The following is a 23,792-nucleotide window of genomic DNA, read 5'->3' as shown; positions in this document are numbered from 1 at the left end:
AAGCTTTCTCTTTCCATGTATGTATGTATGTGTATATGTACATACTGCATGTACATATATGTTTTGTGCTTCACAGGAAAATAGTAGTTTGTCTTTTTGCCTTGATACTGGTCTGTATCTTAAAAGGAAGGCATTTGTGATTACATTAGCTGATTTCATGCTGTATTTCTTATATATTAAATTTGGTATTTTGGAATTTTTGAAAATAATTCCTTACTGTAGAAATATTCATGTATGTTTCTAAAATACAGATGAAAAAGCCTCTTAGGGGACTAAATCTCAATCTTTAAAAACTAGGAATAATTTGGAAAGAGTATTCGAAAGCCAACTATTTAAGTTGGAAGCATGAGTTTATTGTTTGGATGCAGACTTGAAAGTAAATATGAGCTCTGCAGTCCCTGCAGTGATTTTTTAAAATAGGTTGTGGCTTTCATGTCAATCATGATCTGCCTTTGCTAAGCTTGCATTGATGGAAATGGATAATTCTGTTTTTAGGTAGAAGCAGAAGGGTACTATGATTTTGAATTGCCTGTATCAGAAGTAAAATTCTTCAGCCTGTAAATAAAGAGTTCAGCATAATACTCATTTAACCTATATTCACTTTTTAGAATTGTGTAGAAAATTTGTGAGTTTGTTTTGGTGCTTTAAACAGAAGCTTAAAAGTCACTTTCAGGGCATTTACAACGCTATTTTCTGGCAGTATTTTAAAACAATATAGATGAACCCTGTATTTGCCATTGCTTTCATGAAATACCTCAAGCTGCCTTTGACAGCAGTTTCAATTTTTGAACCTCCTTGACAATCGCTAATCCCTATAGGTTACCGGACCCGCTGTTGAGCTTTGGAGTGGTCCCTGCTGGTGGACACCTGCTTGGCCAGCAGCGTTGGTCTTTCCTCTAGGCAATTTGTGAGCTGTTTGCGGGGGAGGGAGGGGAGGAGTAAGGGGGGTGAACAAGAGGGGAAAGGGGAGAGAAGGGGAGGGCAGTATTGAATTAGATTGTTGATAGCGTCCCTCTGAGGACTATTAAGAGCATGCTACTCTGTACTTCGCTGCTGCAGAAGAGAGAGTGATATTTGTGTTACTACAGCATGTTGTAAATGTATGAGATTTTGCTCATCTCAGCTTGGAAATAAGAATAGGGAAAGGAGAGCAACTTGAATCAGAAGCTACTAGAAGAGCCTGCAGAGTTCTGCAGCAGTTTATATTCTTCTTACATTTTGCCTTCTCCTAGCTGGAAAACAGAGGGACTGGAATTTTTGAAACGGGCTTTTCCCATAATGGCATTCTTGATTTGTGTGGCCAGAGCTTGCACAGGAGGAAAGCAGGCTGCTGAATTTAGTCACTGATCTCTATTAGCGGTGGCCTAAGGCTATGCTGAGTTTTATATCCCATTTGTATTGTTGCAGCTCAAAAGAAGATTGTTCAGAGGATGACAAGTGTATTCTGAGTAGGTATGTTGTTTCATTTTCATATGAAACCCATCTATGTTTTTTCTTGCTACTATTGGTCAGAAATCAGGTTAATAGGTGCAGTATATAGTACAGTGCTGCAGTATCCCTGTTAAGGTAGAACAATGGTATTGCAAGCTTAAAAAAAAAAAAAGCCTGGCTGCTTTTATTAAATAAAGCTGCATTGTATGGTATGCACAGTGCAGTCTTAAAAAAATATGCTGCAGTCAACGCTTTTCTGGCACTATTGTTGAGTTGGAATGATAGAATCATCATATTGCTTTAGGGGACGGAAGAATTTAAGGAGGTACCTTATAGCCCTATTTTACAGATTGGAAGCATCGGTGTAAGGGCACTGGCAGAATCCTTTGCTTGTTCTCCGCGGCAGCCACTGCTGTGTCAGTACAGTGTGGAATGGAAGTCCTAGTTGGTAGTCTGTTATGGAAACGCTCTTTACTGTTATTGTAGTACCGTGGTGACAACATGCCATTGAAATGGAAAACGAGCTCTCCTGCTATCTGGAAATTCCCAGTTCCTGTGCTTAAAACATCCAGGTCAACTCCACTTTCTCCAGCATACATGTAAGTGAGAGAAAATAGGATATTAAAGTGGGATTTCATTCATGAATCTACCTTGTGGCAAAACGGGGGCGGGGGAGCCTCCAAACAGCAACATCCAAAAACCTACAGGATTAAAAACCTCAAGCTTGCTTACATTTAAAGATGTTGGCATGCCCACACTTCATCATTGTTTTGTTTTTCTAAAGTTTATTCAAAGTGTTTAATGGTAATCTAATTACCAGTGTGAAAGTACAAAGGCATAACTAAGGAATTGCAAAAGAATTAACTTTAATATTTAACATATGTTGGATTTGTTTGAATTTTTGAATATCTAAAACACTTAGGATGACTTTTTTTGTGTAATGGCATTAAAAAATTGATGATTGATGGTGGTGTGTTAAATATGGTAATGCCTCTATACTATTTTTTCATGAATTAAAAACAGAGTTAACATTGATCAGAAAATGAGTCTTTTAATTTAGACTTTATACTTTAGTTGTGTATGAATATTAATATGTTTGATAGTACATCTTTCTCAGTTTTATCATTCAAGTTCTGAAGTGTAAGTTTGAATTTGTGCAAATTATATCTCTATGAGCAGTTATTTATATTATGAGGATTGAAAAAGTATTCTACAAATGTCTGTTTTAAAAATGTATTTTAAATAAATACATACTGAAGTGCACTGGGAAGTCTTTCTAGAAGTTTTCAAAATTTTTGAAAATCTTTTTAAATTTGCAGTGTTGCTTTAAAGGCAAAATCCAGGAGATATAATAAAATGTTCTTTTAAAGTATTGTTCATGATCCTTTTTGGTGGAGGAAAACCGAATCTTTTTTTAAAGAAAATATTAGTACGAGAAAAGCTTTTGAAAAGAATGTTTTAAATTCGAGTGTTACTTTTAAAATATTTATCAGTAGGAAAAATGTGGAAAACTTCTCCTGCCTTAGTTTAATTGTGTATTTAGAGCTGTGGTGAGTTGCCAATTTTTAACTTAGTTTTTGTTTTATGTGAGGTAGAGATGCACAATTATATCTATCTCGTTCTTTGAAACCCTTTCAGATGCTGAGGAAGTGTGGTTATGCTCTCAGTCCAAAAGGAGCAATTCCCTGGGAAGTGTTGAAAAATGAGGCCATTTCAGAGTTAAATCCTGTCATCATTTTATTTTCAGATTTTTTAATGCTCCTTTCCGTTTATGCTCCAGGATATTTTTATCTCTTTGGGTGTTAAACTTTTTTCTATGAAGTAAAAAAAAAATAGGCTAGTTCGTAAAAATAAACCAGCTATATTTGTTTTTCAAAAACTGTGTTTGTCAAAAGCACAAATTAATGGAGGTGACAAGTTAATGGAGGTGAGAAGTTACTGGAGCTCTTTCAAATAATTCGAGAAAATAGGATGCTTCCTGACTTTATGCATCTTAACTGGCAAGAAATGACTGAAGATTTACCAAAAGCAACTTTATTATAAAAACAAAACAAAACAAACCCTCACTAAAATCAGGTTACAATTATTAATGTTTCTAATATTCCTACTATATTTGATTGTCTAAAAGATCCTAATTGCAGCCCTTATTGCAGCTGATTTGTCGATTTTTAGAGATGGTGAAATAAATGCCCATATTTTATTTATTCATGCCAGCCACAAGCTCAGATACAACTCAACACAACATTTTAAATTAATCACTTTCTTCCTTTTAAGTACTTACCTCTTTGACCTGATGATATGAGTGAATCAATTTAGAAGATAGAACCTACAAAATATAATAGATCTTGCATGTTGACTATCGGTTGTTGGTAGTACACATAGGTAGAATGGAAAAATATATTTGAAGAGCTTATGGTAGGCTGGAGTATTTTGACATTGTAACAGACTATTTTGACATTGTAACACTCTATATTATTGAATTGGTCTTAACTGATTTTTCTTTTTATGTATATTAATACTTAATAGTAAGTAAATATGCACAGATAGAGATTTATGTGAAATGTAGCAAGACTAGCTTGGGGAGTTTAAATCAGGTTGTTAAATATGTTGTTTAGTTTTTGACCATTTTAGATCACAGTTCATTGCCTCACTTGGCCAAAAATAAAAACATCATGTTTAACATGTTTTTCTCATCAGTACTTTTCTATATTCCTCAACACATTTACACACAAAATGGTACTTAAGTATAGCATAATTTCACTTCAAAAACGATAAAGACTAAATTAGATTACTGGGTCAAGTAACATTATATTTGTTCTCACAGTTGTTTGGCTGGCAAACATAGGTTTAAATGGTTGTGTTTTTTGGGTCTAAACTCTTTGCACTGAAATGGAATTGTTCAATTCCGACTCCTCAATAAATTGTGATATATAGGAAATTTACCTGTAAAATCATGTATAAGTATTTAAAGTATTATTTTGATATAGAATTCTTCATAGGTGATATAAGATCTTTTTGTATGTATGCTTGTGTAGCATCAGTATTGGTTTGTAATGTTTTATCATTACTTACCGTGCTTTGTCAAATACACATTACGTGGTTTTCATTGAAGACTTGAGTACTTTGTCAAAGACTGAAATTTCAATATGAAGTATTTTAGTTAGTAGTAAAAATGTATTATAGTGATTGAGCATGTGTGGGAAAAATCTAAAGGCTCTATGGTCTCTTTCTAAACCCAGTGTATGTGCTGCTTCGCTGTAGCTCTTCCATTGATGCTACAGATAGGGCAGTACTGCTGTGCTAGTGAAGGCTACAATAGAGAACATTTTACTTACTGCAAACATTGAGCAGCAAGACTATTTTACTTTTTTCCTTGTGGGTTTAAAGTCCATGTTTGTTTTCTTTCTGTTTGTTTAGAACTTGAATGACAGTTGAAATGTCCCAACATTTTAAAGATTTCTGTATGATGAAGACTATAGTATTTGTGGCAATATTAGTAGAAATAGCATCTTATATAGTATAAAGCACTTAAAAATTTTGCTGTAATGTCATACTAGAAAAGTGGGATATCTTAAATACAAAAGATTCAGGAAAATAATACTTCAGGCCCTAGATTGATTGATGATCAAATAGTCTTTATTGGGTAGATATATTCTTTCAGCTTTAGATTTGAGCACTTGCAGGGTGGTGTGCCATCTATATGGATTTCTGAAGGGATTGTCTTGATAGAGACAGAGTGCTTGGTGACATGTGTTTGCTTTGCACTCTGTTCAAGAGTAGGTTGAAGTTCAACCTTAGCCTGAGGGAGGATCTCCTGGCCAGTGTAAACTGCATTAGTAAAGACTCTGCCCCTGACAGGTGCAAACCATATAAATTACTCTGTCATTTAGCCTAAATTAATAAAGTTGAAAGGGCAATCACATCTAAGTGTTTTTATGGTGTTTAGGTATTCATTGTTTTAAAACAGCAAATGGTTCCTTCAGGCTAATATTATAGGGTTAATGCCTTGTTAGATGCTAAGGACACACTGAAATAGAACAAAATTAGCACTAGTGATCCTTTTATCTTTTCTTTTCCAGCAGCGAGTTTTGACAATAATAGTGTGGCAAGGAGGAAGGCAATTAGGTAAGAATTAACCAGTGAAATATAACAGTGAATTCTAGCAAGACAGACCCTGTGAATTGTTTTCCTTAGAATGTTACCTTTCTCAATCTAAAAGATGATCAATGTTAGTGAACTAGACTTGTTCTCCTTTAGTCCCTGCACTTACATTCAGTTAGCTTCCTATTTATGATTTTTTTTGATATGTAAAAATATTTTTATAGTAAATGCCAAAAAACACAGCATTCTATAGCAATTGCTTCTATAATTTCTTCAATAAAATTCAGTACCTGGCATTTCCTGAGAAAAGATTGTGTATATTGTATAAATGCTCCTTGTTTGTAAGTGATTCATAGCACAGACATAATAAAAATATGAATTTTCTAAATTTGACATGTTTCTATCCCCTAAGATTGTCTTTTTTTTCTAATTTAGTAAATAAAACAAAACTTTGTGGTTACAGAAATCTTTCTTATCTAGCAAAATACTTATTAAATTGATAATCATTTGTGATTAGAGAAATCTTTCTTTTCTAGCAAAATACTTATTAAATTGATAATCTCAAAATAGAAAATAATGTTTAGTTGCTTTGAAAACATAAACTTTTACTTGCTTGTGTCTACTTAATTTGTTTTTATTACATATACAAAATTTAACAAAATTATGTGGAAAAATAACACAACTAACACCTAAGATAAATTTTGTGTTAGTCTGCAACTTTTGTGGCATGTTCTTTGGGAATTTGCTTTGTCTGAGCTTGCAGAAGGACTAGGTTGTCATTTATTAATGGAAAATCATAGAGATAGAAGTGACCTTAGAAGTCATTTAGAAAGTCCAAACCCCTTTTAACACAGGAACTCATTCCATGACACCTCTTGAAGATGGCATTCCATGTCCTTCTTGAACACTGTCAGTGACAAAGGGCTCACTACCTGACCAAGGCTGCACCCTTCATTCATGGACAGCTTTTCCTTGCATTGAGCAAAATCAGTTCCTTGTATCTTTTATCTCCCGTTCCCAGTGCAGCCTTATAGAGCTATATAGAAAGAAAATTCTATTACATACACGCTTAGGCGTCTTCTCATGTGACATGGTTTTCAGACCCTTCACTCTCCTGGTTGTCCTCACGTGGATGGCTTTTTCATGTTAATCTTTATGTAAGACACTACATTTGAATGTGATGCTCCACATGGGGTCCAAATAGAAGACAATTCTCTTCCTTTAAGCAGAAGCTCTGCTTGTCTTAAAGGGCCTGAGATTATATTATTATTTTTTTAATTATAGGATTCACACTGTCCTCTAGTGAATTTACAGTTTGCAAATTGCCTTTTTGAAGGCCTTACAATCAAATTGCTTGCTCCTCACTGTCTGTGTTTATTCTTTTAGGTTCTTCAGATCTTTTAGCCTGAGGAAGTCTGGCATGTGCAAATGAAGTTAACATTTTGTTTTAAAGCCTATTGTGTATGTTTTTTAAAAGACGTCTTGAAATCATTTAATGTAACAGAAAAATATTGCACACAAGACACTTGCAAGACAAAGAGCTAGTGTTGCTGTCACTTTCAGATATTTCAAAGACATTCGCTGGTCAATAATTTATCTAGATTCCTTTTTTTATACTTCGTGTTTCTTCCAAGTAATCGCTTCCCCCACTGCAAAGAAACCACTTTGTACAGAGGGAAGAGAGGCAGAATTTCATATCTCCATACCATCATGGGAAGTATGGAGTTACTGAGAATTTCATACATTCTGCTTGAAACTTAGAATATTTAGTTGAGACTTAAGTACGGCCAAACTTGGGGAGAGGGAGAGATGAGAAAGAAGCATGGGATAGGCAAGTATTTGTGCTAATGACTTGCAGTTAAAGAGTTAAGAGTTACAAACAACATACATGATAAAATTTTAGATTGACATGGCTGCCATGATGTATTGCTTTATATCCTCAAGACTTTGAGAAAGGTGGTATAAACACGAGATTCTTGGGGAATCAGTACATAAATAAGTTACTTAGTAATTCATTTTAGAAAGTGCTCAGTTCTGGATATTAGCCCTTTGTCAGATGAGTAGATTGCAAAAATTTTCTCCAATTCTGTAGGTTGCCTGTTCACTCTGATGGTAGTTTCTTTTGCTGTGCAGAAGCTCTTTAGTTTAATTAGATCCCATTTGTCAATGTTGGCTTTTGTTGCCATTGCTTTTGGTGTTTTAGACATGAAGTCTTTGTCCATGCCTATGTCCTGAATGGTATTGCCTAGGTTTTCTTCTAGGGTTTTTATGGTTTTAGGTCTAACATTTATGTCTTTAAACCATCTTGAATTAATTTTTGTATAAGGTGTAAGGAAGGGATCCAGTTTCAGCTTTCTACATATGGCTGGCCAGTTTTCCCAGCACCATTTATTAAATAGGGAATCCTTTCCCCATTTCTTGTTTTTCTCAGGTTTATCAAAGATCAGATAGTTGCAGATATGTGGCATTATTTCTGAGGCCTCTGTTGTGTTCCATTGGTCTATATCTCTTTTTTGGTACCAGTACCATGTTGTTTTGGTTACTGTAGCCTTGTAGCATAGTTTGAGGTCAGGTAGGGTGATGCCTCCAGCTTTGTTCTTTTGGCTTAGGATTGACTTGGCAATGCAGGCTCTTTTTTGGTTCCATATGAACTTTAAAGTAGTTTTTTTCCAATTCTGTGAAGAAAGTCATTGATAGCTTGATGGGGATGGCATTGAGTCTGTAAATTACCTTGGGCAGTATGGCCATTTTCATGATATTGATTCTTCCTACCCATGAGCATGGAATGTTCTTCCATTTGTTTGTATCCTCTTTTATTTCATTGAGCAGTGGTTTGTAGTTCTCCTTGAAGAGGTCCCTCACATGCCTTGTAAGTTGGATTCCTAGGTATTTTTATTCTCTTTGAAGCAATTGTGAATGGGATTTCACTCATGATTTGGCTCTCTGTTTGTCTGTTATTGGTGTATAAGAATGCTTGTGATTTTTGCACATTGATTTTGTATCCTGAGACTTTGCTGAAGTTGCTTATCAGCTTAAGGAGATTTTGGGCTGAGACGATGGGGTTTTCTAGATATACAATCATGTCATCTGCAAACAGGGACAATTTGACTTCCTCTTTTCCTAATTGAATACCCTTTATTTCCTTCTCCTGCCTGATTGCCCTGGCCAGAACTTCCAACACTATGTTGAATTGGAGTGGCGAGAGAGGGCATCCCTGTCTTGTGCCACTTTTCAAAGGGAATGCTTCCAGTTTTTCCCCATTCAGTATGATATTGGTTGTGGGTTTGTCATAGATAGCTCTTATTATTTTGAGATACGTCCCATCAATACCTAATTTATTGAGAGTTTTTAGCATGAAGGGTTGTTGAATTTTGTCAAAGGCCTTTTCTGGATCTATTGAGATAATCATGTGGTTTTTGTCTTTGGTTCTGTTTATATGCTGGATTGCATTTATTGATTTGCATATGTTGAACCAGCCTGGCATCCCAGGGATGAAGCCCACTTGATCATGTTGGATAAGCTTTTTGATGTGCTGCTGGATTCAGTTTGCCAGTATTTTATTGAGGATTTTTGCATGGATGTTCATCAGAGATATTGGTCTAAAATTCTCTTTTTTTGTTGTGTCTCTGCCAGGCTTTGGTATCAGGATGATGCTGGCCTCATAAAATGAGTTAGGGAGGATTCCCTCTTTTTCTACTGATTGGAATAGTTTCAGAAGGAATGGTACCAGCTCCTCCTTGTACCTCTGGTAGAATTTCAAACAAATTTATAAGAAAAAAACAAACAACCCCATCAACAAGTGGGTGAAGGATAGGAACAGACACTTCTCAAAAGAAGACATTTATGCAGCCAAAAGACACATGAAAAAATGCTCATCATCACTGGCCATCAGAGAAATGCAAATCAATACCACAATGAGATACCATCTCATACCAGTTAGAATGGCCATCATTAAAAAGTCAGGAAACAACAGGTGCTGGAGAGGACGTGGAGAAATAGGAACACTTTTACACTGTTGGTGGGACTGTAAACTAGTTCAACCATTGTGGAAGTTGGTGTGGCAATTCCTCAGGGATCTAGAACTAGAAATACCATTTGACCCAGCCATCCCATTACTGGGTATATACCCAAAGGATTATAAGTCATGCTGCTATAAAGACACATGCACACATATGTTTACTGTGGCACTATTCACAATAGCAAATACTTGGAACCAACCCAAATGTCCAACAATGATAGACTGGATTAAGAAAATGTGGCACATATACACCATGGAATACTATGCAGCCATAAAAAATGATGAGTTCATGTCCTTTGTAGGGACATGGATGAAGCTGGAAACCACATTCTCAGCAAACTATCGCAAGGACAAAAAACCAAACACTGCATGTTCTCACTCATAGGTGGGAACTGAACAATGAGAACTCATGGACACAGGAAGTGGAACATCACACACCAGGGCCTGTTGTGGGGTGGGGGTATGGGGGAGGGATAGCATTAGGAGATATACCTAATATTAAATGATGAGTTAATGGGTGCAGCACACCAACATGGCACATGTATACATATGTAACAAACCTGCACGTTGTGCACATGTACCCTAAATCTTAAAGTATAATAAAAAAAGGAAAGTGCTCAGTTCCTTTTCAATCACCTTGTATATTAAGTTTATAACATTCAGCAGTTACTCAACTGTCTATTATGTGCCAGGCATAACTCTGCTGAGGATTAGGGGCGTAGTCCTTGTGATCATTCAAAGTGATTATTTTTTATCTTCCATACTATCTTCATTCATAAGCAATTAAATAGCTTAATTTATTCTCCTGCTGTGAAAATTCGGAACCAAGACAAACAGGTTAAATAAATTCTTGCCCACTGTACTTTCAATATTGATAATAGATTTAAGGGCAATGAAAATACCTCAGAAGAAAAATTTGTCTGGACTAAGTGGGGAGACTTGAACTGGAGGTAGATAACACATTTTAAAGTGCATATTGCACAGGATGGAAAATGAAGCAATTTATGTTTAAACTTCATAGTATCTTTTTAAACAACAAGAATGAAATACCATTCTTTACATTGGACAGGGAATAATTTACTTTTTAGGCACTTTATAGCACCCAAGGGTACATATATTACCTTCCAAGCAGTAATAATTTGACCTCAAACTCAAGATTTAATCTTAGTCTAAAATAAAATTATATTGTGTTTCCAATTATACTAAAATATTTTTCCCAGCATAACTTACTATGATGAGGGTATCTGTTGTTTTTATCCATTTTCCCCCACATTTATGTCATGCTAAAGCAAGAACATGCCCAATTTATTTGAGAGGATTTCTTATGATATAGTTCAATGGAGTAATGAAGTAACTTATCTTCAATAACAAAAAAATAAAAACAAGTTTCAGAACTTTAGATTACATTTTAATCTAGCAGGTGTAACAGATATTCTAAACTTCATGAGACATATTTCAAATTTTTAAAATGTCCTAGTTTAACATGAAAAAATGCTCATCATCACTGGCCATCAGAGAAATGCAAATCAAAACCACAATGAGATACCATCTCACATCAGTTAGAATGGCCATCATTAAAAAGTCAGGAAACAACAGGTGCTGGAGAGGATGTGGAGAAATAGGAACACTTTTACACTGTTGGTGGGACTGTAAACTAGTTCAACCATTGTGGAAGTCAGTGTGGCGATTCCTCAGGGATCCAGAACTAGAAATACCATTTGACCCAGCCATCCCATTACTGGGTATATACCCAAAGGACTATAAATCATGCTGCTATAAAGACACATGCACACGTATGTTTATTGCGGCACTATTCACAACAGCAAAGACTTGGAACCAACCCAAATGTCCAACAACGATAGACTGGATTAAGAAAATGTGGCACATATACACCATGGAATAGTATGCAGCCATATAAAATGATGAGTTCATGTCCTTTGTAGGGACGTGGATGAAACTGGAAACCATCATTCTCAGTAAACTATCGCAAGGACAAAAAACCAAACACTGCATGTTCTCACTCACAGGTGGGAATTGAACAATGAGAACTCATGGACACAGCAAGGGGAACATCACACTCCGGGGACTGTTGTGGGGTGCGGGGAGGGGGGAGGGACAGCATTACGAGATATACCTAATGCTAAATGACGAGTTAATGGGTGCAGCAAACCATCATGGCACATGGATACATATGAAACAAACCTGCACATTGTGCACATGTACCCTAAAACCTAAAGTATAATAATAAAAAAAGTCCTAGTTTAGCATAGTTAAATATAATACAATTTATTTTCTTCTATTATAGAAGTGCTAAGCACTTAATTTCGTTCCTCCCAAAAAGCCCTGTAAGTGTACATCTTCTCCCTATTTTACGAATAAGGACACAAGTTCAGAGAGGTTAATTAACTTGCTTAATGTTACACATCAAATTACAAGTTGAGCCAAAATTCAAATATAGGGCCATGTGATTTCAAAGCTCGTAATTTCTCCAATGCCATTTCATTTTTATAGAGTTTTGCTACTTTCATGCCATCTATTAATTATATAATACCTTACTAGGATTAGAAGAAAAGGGAAGTATAGTAGATGGGAAAAGCTTTTTGAATTGGGGGGTGGTATAGGAAGACGTTAGAAAGCTTTACTTGCATACTGTCAAGTGGTGAAGTTGAAGGAAAATATTGAGGCAATTATCTTTACTTGCTCATATGGTATCGGGATTAACTTCATTATCTCTTGATGTTTCCATAGTTCCTTGAAGCACTATTCCACCTTCATTGATTACACACATTTCCCACCCATGGTAATTAGCTACCATGGACAGTGCTGTAGCTGATGTACTCTTTTTAGCATGTTCCAAGGGTTCTACCCCAGTCAGTATGTTTAGTACTTTCCTGTAGACATTATCCTCCCACTGCTTAATCGCATGCAAATACTCAATGAAAAAACAAAAAACCCAAACCTCTATGTATTACTTTTCTATTGCTGCCATATCAAATTACTGCAAACGAATGGCCTAAAATGTCATTTTAGGCCATTATCAGTATCTCACTGTGTCGCCCAGGCTGGAGTACAGTGGCATGATCATGGCTCCCTGCAGCCTCGACCACCAGGCTCAAGTGATCCTCCTGCCTCAGCCTCCTCAGTAACTGGGACTACAGGCACGCATCACCACACCCAGCTGCTGCTGCTGCTGCTGCTACTGCTGCTGCTTCTGCTGCTGCTTCTGCTGCTGCTGCTTCTTCTTCTTCTTCTTCTTCTTCTTCTTCTTCTTCTTCTTCTTCTTCTTCTTCTTCTTCTTCTTCTTCTTCTTCTTCTTCTTTCTTCTTCTTCTTCTTCTTTTCTTCTTCTTCTTTCTTCTTCTTCTTCTTCTTTTCTTCTTCTTCTTCTTCTTCTTCTTCTTTCTTCTTCTTCTTCTTCTTCTTCTTCTTCTTCTTCTTCTTCTTCTTCTTCTTCTTCTTCTTCTTCTTCTTCTTCTTCTTCTTCCTTCCTCTTCTTCCTCTTCCTCTTCTTCTTTCTTCTTCTTCTTTTCTTTCTTTCTCCGTCTCCGTCTCCATCTCCTTCTTCTCCTCCTTCTCCTCCTCCTTCTTCTCCTCCTCCTTCTCTCTTTTCTTCTCCTCCTTCTCCTTTTCCTCCTTCTCCTTCTCCTCCTTCTCCTTCTTTCTCCTTTCTCCTCCTTCTCCTCCTTCTCCTCCTCCTCCTCCTTCTTCTTCCTTCTCCTTCTTCTTCCTTCTTCTTTCTTCTTCTATTATTATTATTATTATTTGTAGAGATGAGGTCTTGCTGTGTTACCCAGGCTGGTTTCAAACTCCTGGGCTCAAGCTATCCTCCTGTCTCAGCCTCCCAAAGTACTGGGATTACAGGCATGAGCCACCATGCTTGGCATATTATCTTACAGTTTTTTTCAGATCAGAAATTTGTTACTGGTCTCACGGGGCTCAAATAAAAGTGTCAGCAAGGCTGAGGCTCTAGGGGAGAATCTGTTTCCTGCTCATTCCTGTCATTGACAAAATTCCGTTCTTTGTGGCTGTAGGACCAAGGTTCCTATCATCTCGTTGGCTGTAAGTTAAAGGACAATTTCAGCTTCTAGAGATTGCTTGCATTCCAGCCCCATTCCTCCCTCGTTAAGGCCAGCGACAGCAGGTTGAATCCTTTTCACACTGCTTTCTGGCTCACTCTTCTGCCTTCCTCTTCCATTTTTTCAGGACTCATGTAATTAGATTAGGCTACCTGGATAAAACAAGACACTCCCCATTTCAAAGTTCGTAACCTTTATCACATTTTCAAAGTTTCCTTTGCCATATAACAACATCTCCACAGATTCCTGGGGTTAAGGTATGGACATCTTTAGGAGGTCATTTGTTCTATCTACAATACTCTAGTTGAACACAATCATGTTAGGCTTACACATGCGTTGTAGAAAGTGTTCCAATTAACCCAAGTGGTTCTACATATTTTGCATTCCTGTAACTAAGTCATATTTATTAATCTCTGGATCAGTAGTTTTGTTCTTGAAAATTATAATAGTTTAAACATTACATAGGCAGTTCTCAGCCCTTGCAACAATGATTTCATGGAAATCTTATTAAAAAGTGGAATTATCCAGTAACAGAACTATAATCTGGGGTTGTGTTGAAAGTATCATGAAAACAAGTTTCTCCTATTAGAGGTTTTAGTGTGCTCTACGTTTTATAAAATAGGAGCAATTGTTTTGATTACATCGATTTTGCAAGCATATACAATCATATAAAATACAGATATGAGTGAAATTGAAGATGCTAGTTATTTAAAAACTATTTTTTTGAAAATTCAGGCTATTTTGAGATGGTTCACATAGCCCAAGTCTCTTATTAAAAGTTAATAAGTAATAGTGCTACATTTTGAATAAAATCATGAAATTAGTTTTCTTAATAAAATTTGATGCAACAAGCAGAATCATTCAGAATAACTCCACTGTTATCAGAGCCATTTAAAAAGTACTAAAGTGTATGCATAATACAAGTTGGTTGATGTTGATTGCATTTTATTGCATTGAAAAAAATTTCAAAGGACTCTACATTTCTACCTTCCCAAAACATTTTCAGTTTATTCAAAAGACTGTTCAAAATCAGATTGAACATAAAGGCTACCAGAAAATAATAGTTAACAGCTAGAAGGCCTTTGCATGTCTCTGGAAATTCAAGTAATACAGGTTGTTGAGAACCTTAAAAATCTTCAAAACATAGTACTGAATTATCTAGCAGTGGCATATGATTATGTGGTTGTTGCTAATGCACTTTAGTGTTTGGTCTTTGGCAGATGCAGGGGGCAAATATTGAAAATTTGAGTGTCAGGTAACATCTACTGAGTGAAATAGGAACAGTTAAATAACAGGTGAGGACTGTCTATGCTACTCATTGACCATTATGTTTGATTCTTCAGCAAGTTATGGCCTCAAAAGTGGCATTTCTAAACTTGGAGGTGCATCCAGGAAAGTTCTGATCTCAGATCTGGTTACCAAACTTTCTAGACATTGTCTGGCTCCTATTATGGCAGGTGCAGGGGCTTGATGGTATTTTAATTTATTATTATTACTTTTTTTGTAGAGACAGGATATTGCTGTGTTTCCAAGACTGGTCGTGAACTCCTAGCCTCAAGCTATCCCCCTGCCCCCAACCTGTGCCCCGCAAAGTGCTGGGATTACAGAAATGAGCCACCACACTTGGCCTTCAGATGGTATTTTAAATTTAAAAGGTTTAGATTGAAAATATTGTGTTTTAGAGCACTAAAATTTAGAGAACCAAATATTATGAGAATGATGAATTGGAGTGGCAAGCTCAGTTGAGTGTATGTGGGCAATTGGGCTTAATTTGTGCTTATGCGATCCCTCTGTACCTAACTGCATTCCCTTCTTGCTTCCCACATTTAAGTCTCTCACCACAGCTGTTTCTAAAAGTTCTAAGTGAACTTGGCTAATCATTTATGAGTTGCCCTGTAACATCTTTTTTTTTCACTTTTTTTTTCTGGTTTCAAAAATATAGAGCTTTTCACTGATCAATGAGATAAGACCTTGACATGATATAATGTGCATAATTATCTCAATCAGGGTTCTTTCAATCCACAAGCTGATAGGAACCTTAGAAATCACGCTTTTGGTCATACCATTTACCTTGAAAGAGAATGTGATATTAATGCCTGATCACTTTTTCTCCATCTGTGTACATTTGTATTTGGTGATTTAACCCAGTCTTAATTTATATTTCCTTTTTAAAATACCATTTCTTCAACTGCATTAAAATTAATGTTAAAGACCAGCTCTACAAAATCTTAACTAGGTTTCTCTTTATTAGATGCGATTATATCAGAGCTTTTCTCTTGTCTGACAGTGAAGCATGTTCTTAATTAATAGTCTGATCTAGCTTTAGTTTGGGTGGACCTACAAAATATTTGAAATACAATTTTGAAAAGTATATGGATGACACTAGATTGTGAATCATTGTCCAGTAGATAACCCCTTAGCATCACCAAATTGAAGTGATTTTCTCATTCGTTATGATCACTTTCCTACAGAGGGTGTGTGCATGCAGTCATTTCTGAATGATTCACAGCTAAACAAAGTTCGTGGAACTGGAAACAAAGGTTTGGTTTTAAGTAGACTGGAGACTTGGCTCATTAATATACTTTTCATAGAAATGTTGCTGAAGCATATAGATAGATGCAATTAGAGTGGTTTTTTTTTTCAAATGATATGAGGTACTATCACATCATCAAGAGTTTTGACTTTCTTCAATATAATTAAAATTGCACATTATGTTTTTGAATAGTGAATATTGTGTGATTGCTGATCCAGCCCTGCAGATAGCCTGATCTTGAACAAATAACCCTTTAAAATAATAGTAAGGAAAGTTGATATTATTTATTTATTTTTATTTGGTGCTTATATGCTAAATATGAACTGATACCCTTATGGATTAGAGAAAAAAGTTGGCAATTGTTTTGTTACTGTGGTTTCTATGAATTATACAACATGATATTTGTTAGTAAATAGTGGTAAGCATTTATTATTTTATATCATTTAATTATTTGGAAAGTAAGTGTTTTTTATTATCATCTCTTAGCAGGCAAGTATCCTGACTGCTCTTTGTTTTCGTATCATCTAGTGCAGTGCCTGGCACATAGCAGATGCTCAATAAATGTCGATTTTATAAATGAATTTAGAGAATAGTTTTTAGGTCTGTACCTCTGTGCAAATCACTTCACATGAAAGTGTTAAGTTTATTCATCTGATATACACAGTAATTGAATATAGTAGTTGTCCCTTATGCATGATTTCCAACTCCTTGGAATGAGTTACCCATGGTTACCCATGGCATGAAAATAGGTGAGTACAGTATAAGATATTTTGAGAAAGAGACAGAGAAAAAGAGCACATTCACATAACTTTTATTAAAGTATATTGTTATAATTGTTCTATTTATTATTAGTTATTGTTGTTGATATCTTACTGTACCTAATTTATAAATCAGGTAGTTATGTATGTATAGGAATAAAACGTAGTGTATATGGGATTTGTTATATCCATAGTTTCAAACATCCACTGGGGGTCTTGGACTGTATCCACCGAATAATGGGGGCTATTGTGTATCATGGTCTTGTTAGAGAATAAGTTATGACTGTATTTCCTATGAAAAGAACTAATCAAAAATCCAGATTCTGTTCATTGTTGCTGAGAAATACCATGATGCTGGCACAGACTGAAAGTAATTTTACTAGAAGCAATCTACCAGTGACCAAAATACTTTAGTCATGGTTCATCAAATTGTAACTGATAAGGAAAATAAGGTTTTTTAAAAATCTGTTCTACGATAGAAACTACTCTCAAAGTTAAGAGTTATTTGACTTATTTTTGCATGCTGTTCATCATAATGGAGAAAACTATTTGAGATATTTATGTTTTGAAGCTAATATGCTTTTACTTAAATGATAATGTGTTTTGTGTGTATAGTTTGATAAAATAAATCACTGACTAGGAGAAAAAGAAAACCTGACTAGGGTTTAGGAGAAATAAATTAAAAATTAGCACTCAAAAAAGTATTTACATTTATGTCCTGAATTTTTTATACTTAAAGGGCTTCAACCTAACCATAAAGGTTTAGCCGATATTATATTTAAATTAAATGAATTTTCTTTGTGTTAAAAATGATTAAATACAATGGCTTTTACACATTACTTGTTTAGCAAGAGACAAAAAATGCATAGCTGTGAATATGTAAAAGCAATATATTCCAAAGCAAAACAATTGGTAGTTTGTAAGTAAATTTGGATTTTTGTTTGTTCTATGGTCATTAAACAAACATTTATTGTGAATAATTTGCTGGACTGTGCAATTAGTTAAGGAGGGCGAGGCCAGGAAGCCTTGACTTCAAAGAGTGTAGGATTTGGCTTCTGTTCGTCAAGCAGTGACTCACTGAATACCTTTGAGCAAGGGAGTGCTTTTCTGAGCTATAAATACAATCACAGTATATATAAAGACCATTATGTATGTGAAAATTATAATTAAATCCAGGTAAGAGTAATTGAGACAAGAACTATGGTAGAGGCAGTGAGAGTGGATGGGGGTTGAAGGATAGGAGCATTCTAGAGAGAGATTCAGTTGAACTTAACAGTTGATTGGACATGGGAAATGGGGAAGAAGCAAGGGTCAAAGGTGGCCAAATAATTTTGGTGAGAGCAATTGCCTTTTAGAATCCAAATATTTTATCTATAGTTCTTTTGAATGTATAATATCAGGATACATCGGAGATTCCTGAAATTTCTTCTGACTGACCAACATTTTAGGAATGGTCATTAAGAAATATGTATGTAGTCAAATTCATTACCATTAAGCGTATCTTTGACATATGAAAAGATTGGATTTTGAAGCTGTAAAAATGATGATTGCTTCAACAAGTAGCTCATGGAGATGGAGCGAGTGAGGGTAGTGGCATTTTCCGACTAGCTAGGGAAACTTTTAACACCTTGACTCCTTGCTACTCTCATCTACATGGTGACTCTTCTCCCCTTTTGTCTGCTTCTCACCTGCACTGAGAGTCAGAAATTATAGTTTGGGGTGTGAAACACTGGTTTAAAGGACTGTATAAAAGGAAGGAAAGGAATGCTTCTCTTTTTTCGTTTATCTCACACAGATTAAGATAAGTACTTCATTACTACTTCATAATTCATAGATTGCTTCTGCAAAACACATGTACACACAATCTGAAAATGCTCCAGCTATCTTCAATTTAAAATTCCCATTTAAATGATCAGGAGATTTGAATGCTTGATGCCTACTATGTCATTTTTATCACAATGGTATGTTCTACCCAAGAACACATAGCCTTCTTCTAGCCAGAGAACATGATGTTTCTAAAAATAAACATCTTACCCCTAAAGAGACAAATTCCTTGATGATTTATAATTTGGAATAGCCCCTCCCCAAATCATCAGTCTGCCTTCCAGAAAAACATTATAAATTTTGTAAATATGTTTTAATATTTTAGGTAATGATGTATAGTTGTGACACATAAATACTTTGCCCAAATGAATCCTTCTTTAGAGTTACTGCACCATGGATAAACACTTATGGTGGTTTTGGTAGAGCAATTTTTGTTATTCACATTAGCAGAGTTGTCTGTGGCTAGATCCTGAAATTGCTCTGTGATATGGACTGGAATATTATAGTGATCTTAATTAAAATAGCTTTCTAGGAGTGTAGTAAAATGGTGGATCCTAAAACATTTTAGGTGAAAAACCAGGAACCAGTCCTAGAGCTAAAGACCACATATATACTCTTGGAGTGTGATAACTGTGAATATGTAGATAGGTGAGTGGGCTGTAAGTAACAGTAAAGACTTTTTGCATCTCCTAACAACCTGAGAGCTTATGGCCAGCAATGGATATGTTTCTTTATGGGAAGCATAGTACAAAAGGGATAAATTGAAGTCTTATAATAAAGTTTTGTGGAAAAACACCGTTAATGGTGAGGCAGATATGCAGAAAAGGGACAATAACTTTAATGTTGAAAAATGATACTTAGAGTCTTTGCTTCCATTGAGCCACATATCTGTGATGAGCTTGAAAGAACTATCCTAAGAGTGATTCCCAGACTCATTTGGTTGAGAGACTGTCTTCTTTTTTTGTATTATTCTCCCCTGTCTTAAAAATACTGGCTGTCATATTGAAAACATATGATTGATTTGATACTAATTTTTTCCTACATTCATTGAAATAATTAGAGATGACTCCAGGCCATTACAAAAATCAAGACTGAGATTTGGTAAATTTATTACGGGCTTTGAATACATAGAGTCATTGGGACTCTTAGGGTTGCCAATTATATTTCTTAAAACATGGAATGCAACGGTTATTACTTTGTGAGTCTTACTCTTAGGTTTTTTCATGTTTCCCCTTAAAAGATAAATAAACATTCTCTTAAGAGCTGGTCACGAATTACTGACTTTGTGAAGTTGAATAGAACTGGGAAATTCAGAAAAGGATAGGATTTTCACCACCTTTTAGCAGTTGATTAATGAGTCTCCTGTTCCCAAATAGATTTGTCTCAGTTATTTCTAATTGGTTTTGAGTTTGTGGAATTTGCTTTAATAATAAACTCTAAAATTGGGTAACTCAGATGTTTGAATATTTAATAAAAATCTTAGGAAGGTGAAACACAGTTCTTTCTTAACATGCTTTTTGATTTTAATGCACCTTAGCAAAAAGAGTCGAATTTTAAAGTTGTTGAGCTACAGATAATGGGAGTAAAATGACACCTTGGTTAGCAAATGCTCTGGAAGCAAAGCTCCTAGAAAATTGGCCTGGGCATTGAAGGGGTTGGAATACCCATTCCAGTTTCTTCATTTTTGGATTAAAGAAAGAGAAGGCAACTCACTGCTGCAGATATAGAGACTTCTCAAAGGGCAGGCTGGGTGCTAGCTGTAGGGCGAAGCATCCTTCTAGAGGGCCTATGCGTCACCAGAGGATTGTAACTATTTCCTCTGTGCACTGGGAAGGGGACTCTTGACAGTGATGGGAGCACATGCTGTTTCTCCTAGCCCACTTCTACATATTGCCATCTCCCTACCACCATTACCACATGTGCATTCTTTCACCTATGTGGTTTTATAAAAGCAAGGAAGATTTGAATTCACTTGTTTGTATAGAAGGTATGGAATCAACATTTAGAAATTCATTCATCTTCTAATTATTTTTAAATTACTTCATTAGAAATAAAATACTTATCTCATTCAGAAAATAGAATGGATTCTTACATACCCTATCTACCTACCATTCATCCATCCATGTATCCATTTATCCATCCATCCATCCATCCATCCATCCATCCATCCATCCATCCGTCTACCTATCTACCAATCTACCCATCTACTTATCTTGCTTTCACACAAATATAAGAAATGTGGAGAATGAGAAATAATATGTAAACTAAGCTTTCTAAATAGAAAACATTTTTGGTCAAGATGAATTGGACATGATGCAGTTTAACTGGTATATAAATTTTAAAAGATGAAGGGACACTAAAGTCTTGAAATATGCTAAGTAGAGGGAGCAAATATTATTTTGAAGTTCTTTAAGGACAAGATTGAGATATTCAGTGGAAATGCCTTTTGATTTGGGTAATTAACTTTCATCCTGTTATAGTTATCTAATGGAGTATCATTTGTCTAGCCCAATTCCCTTATCTATGTCATAGTGTTATATCTGTTATTGTGATGGTTGGCATTAGAGTTCAGAATGTGTTCTTTTAAATGTTGATATCAGTATGTGAAATTCTCCCCAAATTCCAACTGAGTTATTTTCTAGGATTTACTACCTCCCTACCCCATATGTGTTGGGAGAATAGCATGAAAGATTTTTAGTGTTGGTATTGCTTTTATGGAAATAGAATGGTAAAAGTAAGTGATCTTCAGATTGAATTAATTAAACCAGAAAATTACTTGCCTATAACAGAATGTATCTCTCTGATATCCTCCTTGTGCTTATAAATTAAGCATTGAAATGCTAAGTGACTTATAGCCTCTACTGTCTGCTATTTTTAATTTTTTAGGCTTGGTGTAAATGGGAACAATGTAGGCTCTGGATTCAGATGTGGGTTCAAATCATAGTTACTAGACTCATGGTGAGGCCTTAAACTCTCTGAGCTTCAGTTCCCTGTCTTTAAATGAGATTATTACAAGGATTAAGTAGGATACTAGCATGTGCCTGGCACAGTGCTTAGTACACAGCAGGTGCTGGGTAAACGATCTTATTCCTATGTTAAAACAGACATAAGCTATTTATTAATACTGTTCTATTTTAAATGTGACAGACATATGCATATAAGAAGCCTGTGCAATAGCTGCTTATAGCCAGTGCAATAGCTTCTTATAGCCTTGGAAAGATAGCAGCTATTTTATAAAATCTCATCTGTAACTAAAGAGTTCCATTAGTGAAATGATTTCAAGTAGACAATAATATATTTATGTCATTTAAAAAACTACAAATAACTAACAAAAGCTTTATCTTTCTTGATTCCTTTCAGGCAAACACCTCATTAAGAAGATATATTCTTTAAACAATAATTAATTTTTTTATGATTCATTTTATACTTTACTAATTAAAAATGTGAAGTGATAAACATCATAAACAGAAGGGAAACTAGTGATCTGAAGGAGTTGGTTTTTAAATTTCTTTTTTTAAATTATTATTATTATTATTATTATACTTTAAGTTTTAGGGTACATGTGCACAATGTGCAGGTTTGTTACATATGTATCCATGTGCCATGTTGGTGGGCTGCAGCCATTAAGTCATCATTTAGCATTAGGTATATCTCCTAATGCTGTCCCTCCCCCCTCCCCCCACCCCACAACAGTCCCCGGAGTGTGATGTTCCCCTTCCTGTGTCCATGTGTTCTCATTAACAACAATTAATTTATGCCTTATTAATAGATGTTACTTTCAAGCTCACTCTTGTTGGTATTTGAAAAAGAAAAAAGAGAGAGAAGTTGCTGTGATATTTATAATTTCTTTGTGTAATGATACTATAAATGACATTTTAGTTGGGGGACAAATCTTTCAATATTTGAAAGTTTAAGTTTTTAATTTTTTTCAACAAAAATGCCAGGCTTATTTTATATACATTAGTTTACTTCATGAGTTGGAAATTTTGTTCCCGATTTTTTCAAAACATGTTCCTTTTTTTCATAATGAAAGTTGAGTATGTGTACACTCAAACGTGTGTGATATCATTCAGCTTTTGTTTGGGAAGTGTGGAGGGAGGAGTAGAAAAGCTAATAATATCTTTCAAATTCAATGCAGTATGAATACTTTGACTCTATCTTAAAAAGCCAATGGAAAATGGCTTCTACCATCTTAAGTTTTTAATTTATTTCTCAAGGGTGGAAGGAAATACCTTGACAGATTTAGCCCTGAAATTCAAATGAGTATGAGAACAGGTGGTGAAATTTCTTCTCCACCTGCCATGCAACTTTATCACAAGAAATGTTTCATTTAGCAAATGCTGCTGCTAGCAGACACTTCTCTGTTTCAGAGCAGAAAAACAAATGGATGGAAAGTACTTTGAAGAATTTTTTCTTGATTTTCTTTTTAAATTGTGAGTGTGAGCAATATGTATTTTATTTTCCTGGGGGTTGGGTAGTGGATAGTCAGTGCCTTGATTAACCAACCTGTTTTGTTGTATTGTTAAACCATTCATAGCTTTCTTGTTTTTGTTTTCATTTTATTTTGTTATTGTTGTTCCTGTATAGCAACCCACTGACACCAACTTTAGTTAAGGTAGTATTATTAATCTGGGGAACTTGAAATATCTATATTATACTTTTGACACTAACGCAAGAGACTTTTTTTTCTTTTTCTTTTTTTTTTTTGAGACGGAGTTTCACTCTTTCACCCAGGCTGGAGTGCAGTGGCACAGTCTCGGCTCACTGCCCCCCCGCCCCCCAGGGTTCAAGCCATTCCCCTGCCTCAGCCTCCTAAGTAGCTAGGATTACAGGCACCTGCCACCGCGCGGCTGATTTTTGTGCTTTTAGTCGAGACAGGGTTTTACCATGTTGGCTGGGCTGGTCTCGAACTCCTGATCTCAGGTGATCTGCCCGCTTTGGCCTTCCAAAGTGCTGGGATTACAGGCGTGAGCCACCACGCCCAGCCTGGGACTTTCATTTTTTTGTTGCAGTGAAATTGAGTTTTTAGCATATATTGTTAGATTTAACCTT

General features: G+C 35.5%; 1 protein-coding gene across 2 annotated transcripts in view; it reads left to right on the top strand.

Moving 5' to 3' along the window:
* The first annotated feature begins 828 nt into the window (after positions 1 to 828).
* KLHL13 (kelch like family member 13) overlaps positions 829 to 23,792 on the top strand; it is a 78,394-nt gene continuing 55,430 nt past the window's right edge. Inside the window, exons 1-3 of one of the 2 annotated variants that reach the window (XM_030807337.1) lie at positions 829 to 907; positions 1,408 to 1,452; positions 1,918 to 2,030. In XM_030807337.1, coding sequence (XP_030663197.1) covers positions 1,933 to 2,030 — 98 coding nt within the window. In that variant the 5' untranslated portion in view covers positions 829 to 907; positions 1,408 to 1,452; positions 1,918 to 1,932. Of the gene's footprint in view, positions 908 to 1,372; positions 1,453 to 1,917; positions 2,031 to 23,792 lie in introns of those variants that run through there. The other variant, XM_004092499.2, reaches the window with a different exon arrangement.

This window comes from Nomascus leucogenys, chromosome X (assembly GCF_006542625.1).
Source record: "Nomascus leucogenys isolate Asia chromosome X, Asia_NLE_v1, whole genome shotgun sequence".
NCBI classification, from domain to species: Eukaryota; Metazoa; Chordata; class Mammalia; order Primates; family Hylobatidae; genus Nomascus; species Nomascus leucogenys.
Note: the sequence above shows the minus strand (reverse complement) of the source record. Positions and strands in the feature narration are given on the sequence as shown.